The sequence below is a fragment of the Archocentrus centrarchus genome, chromosome 8 (genome assembly GCF_007364275.1).
Source record: "Archocentrus centrarchus isolate MPI-CPG fArcCen1 chromosome 8, fArcCen1, whole genome shotgun sequence".
Taxonomy (NCBI): domain Eukaryota; kingdom Metazoa; phylum Chordata; class Actinopteri; order Cichliformes; family Cichlidae; genus Archocentrus; species Archocentrus centrarchus.
The window spans coordinates 23960978-23974520 of record NC_044353.1 but is presented as its reverse complement, the minus strand read 5'-3'; the positions used below and the strand labels follow the sequence as shown (position 1 = coordinate 23974520).

At 41.1% G+C, this 13543-nt stretch overlaps 2 protein-coding genes across 2 annotated transcripts; both read right to left on the bottom strand.

The window, feature by feature from the left end:
- Positions 1-3557: 3557 nt before the first annotated feature.
- LOC115784841 (synaptogenesis protein syg-2-like) lies at positions 3558-5910 on the bottom strand. Its single transcript, XM_030736203.1, has 5 exons — positions 5647-5910; positions 4837-5103; positions 4401-4733; positions 4060-4314; positions 3558-3979 (listed from the first exon to the last, which is right to left on the bottom strand). The coding sequence occupies exons 1-5, from the start codon at positions 5696-5698 to the stop codon at positions 3972-3974; spliced, it is 915 nt and encodes a 304-aa protein (XP_030592063.1). The 5' UTR covers positions 5699-5910; the 3' UTR covers positions 3558-3971.
- A 304-nt stretch (positions 5911-6214) lies between these two features.
- Positions 6215-11967, bottom strand: LOC115784784 (intercellular adhesion molecule 1-like). Its single transcript, XM_030736129.1, has 5 exons — positions 11687-11967; positions 9611-9889; positions 9196-9513; positions 8842-9105; positions 6215-8613 (listed from the first exon to the last, which is right to left on the bottom strand). Exons 1-5 carry the CDS (start codon positions 11724-11726, stop codon positions 8462-8464), a joined length of 1053 nt encoding a protein of 350 aa, XP_030591989.1. The 5' UTR covers positions 11727-11967; the 3' UTR covers positions 6215-8461.
- Between the last annotated feature and the right edge of the window lie 1576 nt (positions 11968-13543).

Sequence of the window (13543 nt, the reverse complement as noted above, 5' to 3'; positions counted from 1 at the left end):
CAAGGCTGGAGATGCCTATGACATCCTTTTTATGCAAAGCATAAAGAGGGTGTCATAGGCATGGCTGCTAGTAACCTACAGTGGCTTGCAAAAGTATTCATACCCCTTGAACTTTTCCATATTTTGTCACATTACAACCACAAACATAAATATATTTCACTGGAATTTAACCTGAAAGACCAACACAAAGTGGTATACAGTTGTGAAGTGGAAAGAAAATTATACATAATTCAAAACATTTTTTACAAATAAAAAATTGAAAAGTGCAGTGTGCAAAAGTATTGAGCCCCCTGTTCTCTGAGTGCAACCAATTGCATTCAGAAGTTGCCTGATGACTGCTAATGACTAAAAAGAGTCCACCTGTGTGTAATCTAATCTCAGTACAAATACAGCTGCTCCGTGACGGTCTCAGAGGTTGGTTAAGAGAATATTGGGCAGTAAACAGCATCATGACGTCCAAAGAACACAGCAGACAGGTCAGGAATAAGATTGTGGAGAAGTTTAAAGCAGGCTTAGGCTATAAAAAGATTTTCCAAGCTTTGAACATCTCACGGAGCACTGTTCAATCCATTATCCAGAAATGGAAAGAGTATGGCACAACTGTAAACCTACCAAGACAAGGCCGTCCACCTAAACTTACAGGCCGATCAAGGACAGCACTGATCAGAGATGCAGCCAAGAGGCCCATGGTGACTCTGGACCAAATGCAGAGATCCACAGCTCAGGTGGGGGAATCTGTCCACAGGACAACTATTAGTCATGCGCTGCACAAATGTGGTCTTTATGGAAGAGTGGCAAGAAGAAAGCCATTGTTAAAAGAAAACCATAAAAAGTCCCGTTTGCAGTTTGCCAGAAGCCATGTTGGAGACACAGCAAACATGTGGAACAAGGTGCTTTGGTCAGATGAGACCAAAATTGAACTTTCTGGCCAAAATGCAAAACGCTATGTGTGGCGGAGAATTAACACTGCACATCACTCTGAACACACCACCCCCACTGTCAAATATGGTGGTGGCAGCATCATGCTCTGGGGCTGCTTCTCTCCAGCAGGGACAGGGAAGTTAGTCAGAGTTGATGGGAAGATGGATGGAGCCAAATACAGGGCAATCTTGGAAGAAAACCTGTTGGAGACTGGGGCGGAGCTTCACCTTCCAGCAGGAGGTTGACCCTAAACATAAAGCCAGGGCTACAATGGAATGGTTTAAAACAAAACACATTCATGTGTTAGAATGGCCCAGTCAAAGTCCAGAACTAAACCCAATCGAGAATGTGTGGCAAGATCTGAAAACTGCTGTTCACAAATGCTCTCCATCTAATCTGACTGAGCTTGAGCTGTTTTGCAAAGAAGAATGGTCAAAAATTTCAGTCACTAGATGTGCAAAGCTGGTGGAGACAAACCCTAAAAGACTTGCAGCTGTAACTGCAGCAAAAGGTGGTTCCACAAAGTATTGACTCAGGGGGGCTGAATACTTTTGCACGCCGCACTTTTCAGTTTTTTATTTGTAAAAAATGTTTTGGATCATGTATAATTTTCTTTCTCCTTCACAATTGTATACCACTTTGTGTTGGTGTTTCACATTAAATTCCAATGAAATACATTCATGTTTGTGGTTGTAATGTGACAAAATATGGAAAAGTTCAAGGGGTGTGAATATTTTTGCAAGCCACTGTATATCAACCATATATCAGATCATCAAGAACTTCAAGTCTAGAGGTTCAGTTGCTGTGAAGAAAGCTTCTGGGTGCCCAAGAAAGTCCAGTAAGCACCAGGACCATCTCCTAAAGGTGATTCAGTTGTGGGATTGGGGCGCCCCCAGTGCAGCTTGCTCAGGAATGGCAGCAGGCTGGTGTGAATGCATCTGCATGCAGAGTAAGGTGGAGACTTTCAGAGGATGGTCTGGTGTCAAGAAGGGCAGCAAAGAAGCTACTTCTCTCCGGGAAAAACATCAAGGACAGACTGATATAAAAAGTACAGGGACTGGACTGCTGAAGGCTGGGGTAAAGTCATTTTCTCTAATAAAGCCCCTCTCTGATTATTTGGGACATCTGGAAAACTGATTGTCTGGAGAAGAAAAAGATGAGTGCTGCCATCAGTCCTGTGTCATGCCAACAGTAAAGCACCCTGAGACCATTCATGTGCGGGTTTGCTTCTCATAGGGAGTGGGCTCACTCACAATTTTGCCTAAGAACACAGCCATAAATAAAGAATGGTACCAAAACATCCTCTGAGAGCAACTTCTCCCAACTGTCCAAAACGTTTGGTGAAGAACAATGCCTGTTCCAGTATGATGGAGCATCGTGCCATGAGGTAAAAGTGACTCGGAGAAGAAAATATTGAAAATTTGGGTCCATGGCTAGGAAACTAGACCTTGTGGTCAATCCTCAAGAGGCAAATTAACAAACAAAACCACATAAATTCTGACAAACTCCAAGCATTGATTATGCAAGAATGGGTTGCTATCAGTCAGGATTTGGCTCAGAAGTTGATATATAGCATGCCAAGGTGAATTGCAGAGGTCTTGAAAAGGAAGGGCCAACACTGCAAATACCGACTCTTTGCATAAACTTAATGTAATTGTCAATAAAAATCTTTGAAAGTTAAGAAATGTTTGTCATTCTACTTCAGTATATCATAGAAGCATTTGACAAAAAGCTCTAAAAACACTGAAGAAGCAAACTTTGTGAAAACCAATACTTGTGACTCTCAAAACCTTTGGCCACGACTGTAAATGTTTGTATTTCATTTGGAAATCAAAGCCCTAGAGCAGGGATCCTCACATCCAGGCCTCGGGAGCCGGTGTCCTGCAGGTTTTAGATGTGTCCCTGATTACCTCCTCAGTATGCAGTCAAGTTTTCCAGAGTCTTGCTAATGACTTCCATATTTGACTCATGTGTGTTGAAGCAGAGACACATCTAAAACCTGCAGGACACCTGTTCTCGAGGCCTGGATGTGAGGATCCCTGCCCTAGAGTCTGGAGGAAGAGTGGAGAGGCACAGAAACCAAGATGTTTCAAGTCCAGTGTGAAATTTCTGTAGTCTGATGATTTGGAGTGTCATGTCATCTGCTGGTGATGGTGGGTTGCCCACTGTGTTTTATCAAGTCTAGAGTCGATGCATCTGTCTACCAGGAGATTTTAGAACACTTCATGCTTCCATCTGCTGACAAACAGCAGCTTGTTGGACCTGAACCCCATAGAGCAGGGGTAGGCAATTAATTTTCCCATGACAAACTGGGACTGTTGTGGAGGACTGCACCAATAAGCTGAAATAGGTGCTGTTCAAAAATTCTAATAATTTGAGATACTGGATTTCTGATTTTCATGAGCTATAAGTCACAATCTTCAACATTAAACCAAAAAAAGCTTACCTTTTTGAATAATTTTTAGAGATGCACTAGTACATATATGAGATAATCTATATCTACACGAACCAGTCAGACTACAGTAAATTACTGATCAGGACGTATTCATGTATGTTAGTATTCCTCGCATTTGTTTTCTTTGGAAAGATGTTTAATAAAAGGTATCTTATTTTTCCTTGTCAGAAATTAATTTCACTTCAATACAGTTCATTTATTAAACTCTCATTGATAAAGACAAGAACATTAAGAAACTTCATATTTACAGTCATGTCCTGCTGCTAGCGATATTGCTATGAAGAGTAGCTACACTTCTGTAATGTTACAAGATAATTTCATTAATGGGAAAATAAGCCTATTCAAATATAAATTAGATACAGAATGTCGCATAAAAAGTGAACTACATCCTAACACTGACAAATTAAATGGTAGCTACCAAACACAGTAATTTCAGGTCTGTTTCTCTGTGTGATCTAATTCTGGGTGATAACAAGATCGTCATAAATATCCACCTCCAGCTCCAAAGCAGCAACAGTAAAAGTAAAAAAAAAAGAGAGGAATTCTTCTTGTGTTTCTGATGTGGTCATTTGATCCCATTCCAAGAATAGTGGTTTCAAACGCCTAAGTAAAAGCAAAAGAAGACAAGTTAGAACGCAGTGTGTCGAGACAGCTTTCACGTGCACTTCATAGCTCTCTTCTACCTTTGGTCATTGCCTTGACAATGAACTTCTTGCTTTTCTTCTCAAGCGTATTGGAGGCAGTGCAGGTGTAGGCCCCTGGGAGGAGTGAGGAGGAGGTGACAGTTGCTTCATTCTCCACCCTCTCCTGCATGGGAACGGAAGATTGCCAGCTGTATACTGGGGTGGGGTTTCCTGTTGCAGTGCAGTTTAATGTGATCTCACCACCCGGTATAAAGTCCAAAATCTCTGGTTCAGGATTCAGGAATGTTGGAGGAACTAGAGAAAAGATCACAGTCATAATTTCTCACTGTATTAAACATGTGGGAACCTGCCTTAGGATTGAGAATAGCTTCATGACTCACAATACACAGATGCATTGAGAGGTTCTGAGGAAACAGTGGGAGGTGGCTGTGGTCCCTCCGGTCCAAGCTCCAGCTCTGCTACACACCTATACTGCACTCCATTTTCAGTTTTGGTTGGCGTGATGACAAGGATAGAGGATACTTGGACAGGTGAGGAAGATGTGAGATCAGAGAAGGAGTGGTTATAAACCTCAGATTGCCCTCTGTACCACCTCAGAGTGAGATACTGAACAGGAGCAATATTCTGAACCTCGCAGAGCAGCTGGTACTCTTTCCCCGCCACCATGGGGCCGGTGTGGTTCGCCTGTCTGATGGAGACGCTGTCTGGAGTTTCTAAATGCACAACACATCAGATTAAGGTCAGTTTAATAAAAAAAAAATAAAAAAAAGGGTTCAGTTGAGGAATCAGTCAGCTTTTAAACAAGAACTGACTCACTGTAGAGGACGAGGTTGAGCTTCTCCTCGCACTGTTTCGGAGCTGTGAAAAACACCCCATAGCAGATGGGCTCCTCTATCCAATCAATGAGACTGTCCACCTTCCACTGGACAGACCGCTCCTCTTGTGTGTGTGAAGCACTGATGGCTGACTCCCAGCCCAGTACGCGGACTGGCCGTGCAGCCTCACAGCTCACAGACACGGACTCCCCAAAGCCCAAAACGACCCTGGAAGGCTTGAGGATTAGGGAGCAACCATCACCGGACACTAAGGCACACAGTAGTAATTATCCTCATCATTTTCCCATTATCATCACAATGTACTTATATTTACATGCAAAAAGCTGCAACTACTTACATATTATGTAACTCTGTTACAACACACTCTGGTCAAGTCACAAGGAATTGCTTAATACTTCCAAAGTTTACAAGCATGCATTGCTACTAGGAGATTAAGAGCTATACTCCTAAGAAATCACATTTACTATGACAGCAGAATTAAACTCACCCACATATATTGTGTCACTAACATTTTTCTTGGCTGCAATCTAAGAAACTTCCAGCATGCAGCCAAACATCTTGTTTCACTTGAACAATCTACTAAGTAATAGCCTTGGCATAAACACAAAAGTGCATAATTTTGTCAACACCTAATTTGTCCGCTCTAGTTCTTTGAGCTCCGCCTTTCAGTTGTTGCACTGACGATAGTTATCATTCCAAACTAGAGTCATTTAGCACCCTACTACCATTTCCGTAAACCCAGACATCATCTACAATCCAAAGAAGAAACATCTAGTCTACAACATCTCACCTGAACAAAACGTGCAAAGCAAAAGAATCCATGTGAGAAAGTTGTTTCCCATGTTATTTTCTGCACCGAGCTGTGGATTAACGGGCGAGAGAAATTCCAGCTTGAACAACCTTGGCAACCCTGCAGGGAATTATGTTGGAACAAAAGTTCCCTCCCAGCTGACTTTGGGGCAGAGGGGGAGGGGGTGGTGGTGGTGGTGGTGGGGGGAGTGTAGGGAGTGAAAGGGAAAGAGGGAAATTTAATAGGCGGCAGGCCTCTGAAAAACACAGCATAACACTTTGCACTGCAGTGCATTTTGGAAACTATAAGCCTACAGATCCCTCATCATATATGCATTAGTAATGTAGAATTACAGTAAAATGCCACCAACATAGTAGCAATATGTTTTTTTTTTTTTCCATTTTCCAACACCCAGCTTGAAGTCTGAGTGGAATAAAATGTAAACACCAAACTTTCATTTCTTCCTGAATTTTTGAGTCATGTGAATCTCCTAGAACATAGCGATAAAAACATATGCATCTGACCTACATTTTTTTTTCTTTCCTTTTAGCGTCACTTGCTGTGAAGAAACTTTTGTTTTCCCTTGTCCTGCATGCTTGCCTCCTATTGCTTTTGACCTCCATGCTTTGTGAAATCCCAGCAGGCAGCAACTCTGGTCTTGTGCAGGACGTAGCTTGTAAGACTCCCAACTGTGACCAGAATGCTACACAGCCTATCAGCTCTGACCACAAATGCAGCGCAGGAGAGCAAGTAATCAGATGCTCAATGGTGTATTTATGGAGAGCACAGCTGAGAATCTCAACTTATACATTACAGCATGAGCTCAGTTTACTTGCAACTTTGAATATGCTCTTCCTCTCAACCTTGCACACTTATTTGCTCATAAAAAAAAAAAACTTTTTTGTTTCGTTTTGTTTTGAAAAACCATGACTAATTGAGCAGTAGCAGCTCTGCCCGGTTGTTAGGGTAACACAGAGTATACACAAACACAGCATTTTCTGGTACAAGCTTTAGTGGGGATGACAGAGAAAGTACATGGTTTCATAAGAAATAAGGTTTTACCGGCAACACTAGGCTGGATCACAAATTCTCTTCTTTACGTTCACTTTGTTGCGAACTAATTAGTATGGCAGACTGAACACTGTAAAATGTAGAGAGAGCCAGAAAGATCCAAGGGATTGCCAAAAAGAAGCAGGGAGACACTGGTTTGACTTTGCCCGGCATTCAGTATTCTGCATAAGGATGTCACAGAAAGGGGGGCTTCATAATGAAGCCTCTTTAGAGTCAACTCTCTCACTTGTTTAATTCATCATTCATAAACACACACATTTACTTTTTAAACACATTTCATGAGCACATTAGACAAACTGTGACAAACTGTAGGCTAAATAAAACAACCAATTGTTGTAGAGCATGAAAAGCTGGCACATCACATACTGTAACAAACTGTCAGACTATTCAGTGCAAAAATTATGAGACAATCCAAAAGGATTACCAGTGCTTACAGAAATCAAACTTTACAAAAAAAAAAAAATGAAAAAGACAATATATGAATAATTTATGCATATCCCAAAAACGAATACTAAAAAAAATAATTACCAACATTATACACCATTTCAGAATCCAGAGTGCTCTCAAGTAATTACCGGAGGTGTGAAGTACCTGCTAAGCATGTAAAAATGAGTAGAAACAAAATGAACAGTTAAAAATATAACACAGAATGGCTATTTGTGCCTTTAAAATGTGGCATTATGTGCAAACCTCTGATGTATTTCCTGATGAATTAAAAAAAAATGCAGGAGGTCCACAATTCAAATGAGGCAACTACTGTTGTTAAATAGTACCAGTGACAAAATAACACGAATAATAAAACAAAGTATTTCTTCCATAATTACAAGACAAACACCCAAAGCAGAAAGAGCCCCACAAAAAGCTGAAAAATCCACTTTACTGTCCATATGAAGTCATATCAATGTATTACTCCAAATATGTCCAAAATACGTTCTCCTTCCAGCTCTGTTTCAGCCTCCACCATACGATTGCGGACCTAATAAATGTGTAGCTCTTCTCCGGGCTGCTAATTTTGTCTTCATTTTGTGTCACATGGACATGATATGGTGGGTTCAACAAAGCTTTGCTGCTGCTGATGTTCAACTCAGACCAAACACTACAGTAAATGAGCAAGCCATAGAAGCAAAACAATGAGCTAGAAGAAGAGGTGTTAACCCCCCCCCCCCAGTCCAACACCTGCTTAATTCATTAAATGTGTTTATATGCACTCCAGTAACCATCTTGACATGTGCAAATGTGCACGACACAGATGTCAAAAAAGGAAAGCATTTCTTTGACTGGAGGATGACACACATGCACAAAGATCTGATCCAGCTTGATTAAAACTGAAACAGAAAGTACGTGTGAGAAAAAAGGTGTCCAAAAAAATCCCAGGAAGGAGTGAGTCATGTTTCCGTATTAAAACAAAGATGAAATCTAATTTTTTTATCTGTTGCATTTCTCCACACTCTTACACTCCTAAGGCTACTGCAGTGCATTTAAACACACTTTAAACACACTGTACTGTAAATGATGGTTAGGAGAGCAATCTTGGTTAGTTGAGTTTTAGAGAAAGATGATGAGATAATGCATTTTTTTTTTTAAAGCAACAGCTTTGACACATGAGCAGAATACCCACTGAGCATGCAGAGCAGACATGTCCCTCAACCATCAAGAGATATGTGACTGAATTTTTCTCCAAGCACCAAACAAGATAATTAAAAAAATAATAGCCATTCAAATTTGAATTTTAAAAAAGTCTGCCTTATACTGGCCCTGAGGGAGTTCCTCGCTGATAGCCGCCTTTGTTGCAAGAGAATGTACCATTAGGTGTCACAAAATATACACCAGCAATGAAGAGCAGGACTCCAAGGGTCACACACACTCCCACTATGACTCCAAATGTTGTTCGATCCCCTGTGGGAGATGGGAATTTCTGTTATATTCTCTCTCTAAGCTCATATGCTCAAACCTGCTCTATTTGTAATAAACAATACATCCCAAAATAAAAATTAAAACAAAGAAAAAAATTGATTAAAATTTCAGCAGTGGTCTCAGAGGGACAACCAGCAGCACAAAAGATTATAGACAATAAGAAAGCATAACAAGATAAGAAATGTCATGAATGAAGTGAAGAGAACTTACTTGGAGCTTCGCTGACAGTGAAATATTTGGTCACTGTGGCCTGACTGTTTGAGGCTGTGCAGGTATAGACCCCTGGAAGCTCAAATGGTCGGGACAAAATGGGTCGATTCTCATCTTGACTCTTGAGCCACACTTTTGTGAAGTTTGGGAATTGCCAGCGGTACGATGGCAGAGGATTTCCTCTTGCTGTGCAGTTTAAAGTCATATTTTTACCACGTGAAAATTCCAGAGTCTTATTTGCAGGCTCGAAGAAGGTCGGTGGGTCTGAGGAAATATACCGATAAAAGCCTGAATAAATGAAATTACAATAAGAAATACTTTGGTGCTTAAATGCAGATCATGTTAAAAACTCACAGAGTACAGTCACTTTATGTGGCTCTGAACTCATCATGGGAGGACCTTGTTTTTCTGGCCACAAGTTTAGCTTTGCTTCACACCAGATCTCAGTTCCATCATTGTCTCTATGAGCAGTCACATTGAAGACAGATGACTTATTGACCGGAGATGGACGAGACTCATCAAAATTCTGAGAAAGCAAGACCTTATTTCCTTTGTGCCAAAGCACATAGAGATTTCTTGCTGGTGCCACATTAACAATGTCACACTGTATGGAATACTGTTGGCCTTCCACCATGCTATTGAAATGCTTCAAAGACACACTGTCTGGCATTTCTGTAACAAAAAGAGATAAAATGAATTTATATTATTGAGTGATCAAATACTAAAAATGATCTGCTTGGAAATGTCAGATAAAGTTAAGTTTACTTACTGTAAACAGTCACTGGTAACGTTTTTACACACTGCTCACCATCAAGGAGATTCACATAACACATTGGTTCTATCACCCAGTCTGGCACAGAGTTCATTTTAAAGGGAAGAGAAGAGACACCCGGGGTAAGGTCCACTCCTCCATATGGAGACTCCCAGCCCATTCCCTCTGTCTGGTGAGATGATGAAGTGCAGTTGGCTGATAAAGAGTCTCCAAATCTCACCACAACTCTAGGAGGGCTCATTTCTAACAGTGGACAGGAGCCGCTCACAAGCTTTCCTAAAACAATACAGCAAGATGTAAGTTAGGCTTATGGCACAAACATCCAAAATAATATTCTACACAGTATCAAAGCCCTGCAGGTACTGTGACTCTGTTTGGGGACAAAAGAGTCACCACTCAAAGGCAGCAGTGCCAAGATCTAAAGTTGCCAACGGTATGCCACTCCCAGAGCTGTGGCATAGTTGCTGCTGCTGCAATGGCCAGCTGCTCGCTGAAAGTGGTCAACGGCGATGCTGAAACAGTCTGCTAATCGGTACACCACTCAGTAAAAGTGGACAATGGTATGCTCTCAGCTTGTGGCATTTACTGATGCTCCAAAAGATGAGCCATTCAATATCTTAGTTCAATGCATCCTCCCCAACCACACGCAGCCCAACAGGACTGTCTTTCTCTCACTCAACTTTGTAAGTATTTGAACCTCTAGCCATTGCAGCAAGGCAACAAACAAACAAAAACAATTTCATACTCCTCAAATCCCCAGATGATCAGTTTTCAAGGACTATTTAAAAAAAAATATCTTTTCATAAACATTTAATTTATAACATATCTAGATTTAAAGCCTCCTAAAAGACGCAAGCAAGTTATGACCTAAACTTTAAGGAGGTGCTGAATGACCTGGATGAACGGATGCAGCTGCCAGTTTCTCTGACTGGGAGAGTGAACGCTTTCCTCACTTGTTTCAAACTCTCCTCATATAAGAACATAAAAGTTTCCTCAGGAAGGTAAACGAGACAGTATCTACAGTATAACAGCTGCTACAAGCTTGTTGCAGAGGCTATTTTACACCAGACTGCATCCACTTGATAAATGAATCAGTTTCAGATATTTACCTTTGATGCAACGTACAGACTGTCAACTTTATTTAAATGAATTAAAGCATTATAATGGGATCAGTATTGGACTTCTGCTCACCATAACCAGCCTCACTCAGTGACATGACTCATATTCCTCTTGTAAAGAAGGTGATGACTGATGATGATAATGCATTGTTATGGAAACTGTGGATCTCCCCCTTATTCCTGCTAAGCTTAAAGAAATCTCCTGCTGACATCACCAAATTAAATCTGTCCAGACTTTAAAGAAACTGATCTCTGGTCTGACTAGTAGCTCCGTAAGTCATGTTTCAAAGTTGTTGTTATTATTATAATTTTTTTTTTTTGTGGGTTCACACAAAATGTTGACATATGCATTTGCACGTTTATGAACATAAGCAAAATATATTCATCTTTGTGTTTACTTTACTAAATCTAACCCCGCCCCTGCCTTCATTTTTTTGTTTCTGTAGCCACTTTTCTTTTCTTTTCGTATCTAATGGTGGGAGTCCGGCTGGATTTGTGGGATCTTGTTTCCTCCTGTAGACGCTCCTGTGGTTGATACAAACTAAACAAACAGGCTATATTGTTTAAAGAAAATTTGAAGATTTTATGGTCAAAATGTTTGTCATTTGCTACCTCTGGCATCTTTTTCTCCTCAGGAATAACAGCTCAGACACTGACTTTATAAAGCAAGCGTTAAACAAAGTGTGGTAAATGATTTACTAAGTTAAGCTAAGAGGACCCACGAAACCGCGCAGAAGTTAGAACTAAATCCACGAAGGTAAGAAACAAAGCAGACATCAAACAGAGTCATGGCCAGTGTCTTTACACGCTCTATGAACGGAGCCGATATAAATCAAACACTGGGCGTAGGCTTTCTCCCGAAGAGGAGCTCGAAGCTGCAGCGATGAGTCCATAAGAGACACAATATGATAACTTTCTGTAACAAAACAACGAGCAGGACAGAAAGCAGACTCACCTGTGCACGCCAGCAAGCAGCTGAAGAGCAACCACATCATGGTTTCAACAAAGAGCGCAACACGCTCACAAAGAAATGAAAAATAAATTAGATCCGACTGAATAAACTTGGTCCCAACCCTGTGTCGCCTACTCTTACTGTTCCAACGAGCTGCGACCAAACCCTAAACCTGAGAAGAAGAAGAAGAAAAAAAAAAAAAGAAACCAAAAGTGTCCCGGTGCTGTTACGTAGCGCTGCTCCGGTAGTCACACAACGGCAGCTGACGGCCAATCTTTAGCTCCTCTGCCCGCGCAATTTTTTGAGGCGGATAAAGGAACAGTTCGACGTTTTTGGGGAAACGTTTACTTGAGAAAACCTTCAAAGGTTTGCGGTATAGCAGCCAGTTTCAGTTAACCGTGGCTTCCAACTACAGTTTCGGCAAAACCGTAGGTTCATCCAGGTCAGCCAACTCTTTAAAACTTTTAAACATCAATTTTAAGGCAGGTAAGTTATTTTAAAGCGATGTGCGTTTAGTTTTTATAGCACCAAGTCACAAGGACCGGGACATCTTGTTTGCCAAGTAGGGAGAAATTTCTGTAAAAGCAATATTCCCGAGCGCACACGAAGGCGTCCACACCTGAAAACCTGCCGGCTTCTCTTACAGCACCCTCCCGAGGAGAGAGTCCAACTAAACACTGAGGATTTAGGCCACTTTGGTTTTGTGTGCAGCAAACGTTCCCAAAATAAGCAAAAAAGTTTGGGGATTTACAGAAACATCTCAAACCTGTCTGCAGGAAAGAGCATATGGCTTGTGCCTGTGCTGCAGTCTTAGGTAAAACATAAAAAAATGTACTTTTATCCCCCTTTACCAAAAAACAAACAAAAGCTCTGGAAAGAGATTATTATGGAACCAAAGTATGTCATCGCTGATTCTGGTTTTGCTCAAAGGTGGCAAAGAAGACAGACATGCTTAATTTTAATTTTTCATTGCATTTTCCTTTATTCGAAGTCAACAGTTTTCTTAATCATGCCAGGTACTTGCTGTTTCTGTTTCTGCTTAAAAAGCCCTTAATAAAATACTACTAATAAATAGTAATGTAATAAATAAAACTTTTTCCCAGTCACAAATATTTACAGCAGTATGTACAAATGTGTAATAAAGTCTTCCTCACCCTTCATGTTATGTTCCCCCTAAAAAAAAGTCTAGGGGGTTCGGGGGAAGTAACAAAAAGTGACCGGGTTGACAAAAGGAGACATCAGCAAAATTGGTAAAATAAAAGATTTTTATTAAGATTATAACAAAAAAGAGACAGACACGCTGCTATCACCTTTAAACAAAGGAAAAGAAAACACAGGAGTTATTCAACAAACATAAACAACAACATAAGGCAAGAGGCGTCACGCACCAAAACAAAAACACCACTGAGCAGGAGTAAGCAGCTGCAGCAACACACAGTTCACAAGTTGTGCCACAAAGGCAGTCTCTGGCCATCACTGGCCTAGATCTCTCCTCTCTCTGGCCTTAAGTACCCCAGCTTGATTGTTGAGTTGGGTCAGCTGTTCCAAAGGGGGTGGCACTCAAGGCTGGAGAGCACAAGCCACACCCAGTGGGCCAGGAAGCCACAGCAGGCCCGGCTAGGGCCGTAACACTTCACCCTGCAATGCCAACATATCTGTGTGCGGTCCATTATTCAGTCTGTGTTTCTCTCATGAATTAATATAAATTGTTGCACTTATATACTGTTCATATAGACACTGGGCTACGGTGCCTGCAGTCACTCATCTGTGGAACAAGATCATTTGTCCCATAAGGCCAGTGCTGTGGAAGGTGGTGGTGGTGTATGTGTGTGTAACACCCTTAGACCACCAGCAGCAGTG

Excerpts from the sequence above, each read along its gene's own strand:
- LOC115784841 (XM_030736203.1), bottom strand. The coding sequence starts at position 5,698 with ATGGGAAACAACTTTCTCACATGGATTCTTTTGCTTTGCACGTTTTGT. Across the intron at positions 5,104-5,646 it reads GCTTTGCACGTTTTGTTCAG|TGTCCGGTGATGGTTGCTCC; the intron begins GTGAGATGTTGT and ends TGTGTGCCTTAG. Across the intron at positions 4,734-4,836 it reads GCTCAACCTCGTCCTCTACA|AAACTCCAGACAGCGTCTCC; the intron begins GTGAGTCAGTTC and ends TTGTGCATTTAG.
- LOC115784784 (XM_030736129.1), bottom strand. The coding sequence starts at position 11,726 with ATGATGTGGTTGCTCTTCAGCTGCTTGCTGGCGTGCACAG. Across the intron at positions 9,106-9,195 it reads ACATAAAGTGACTGTACTCT|ACCCACCGACCTTCTTCGAG; the intron begins GTGAGTTTTTAA and ends ATATTTCCTCAG. Across the intron at positions 8,614-8,841 it reads CACTGTCAGCGAAGCTCCAA|GGGATCGAACAACATTTGGA; the intron begins GTAAGTTCTCTT and ends CATCTCCCACAG.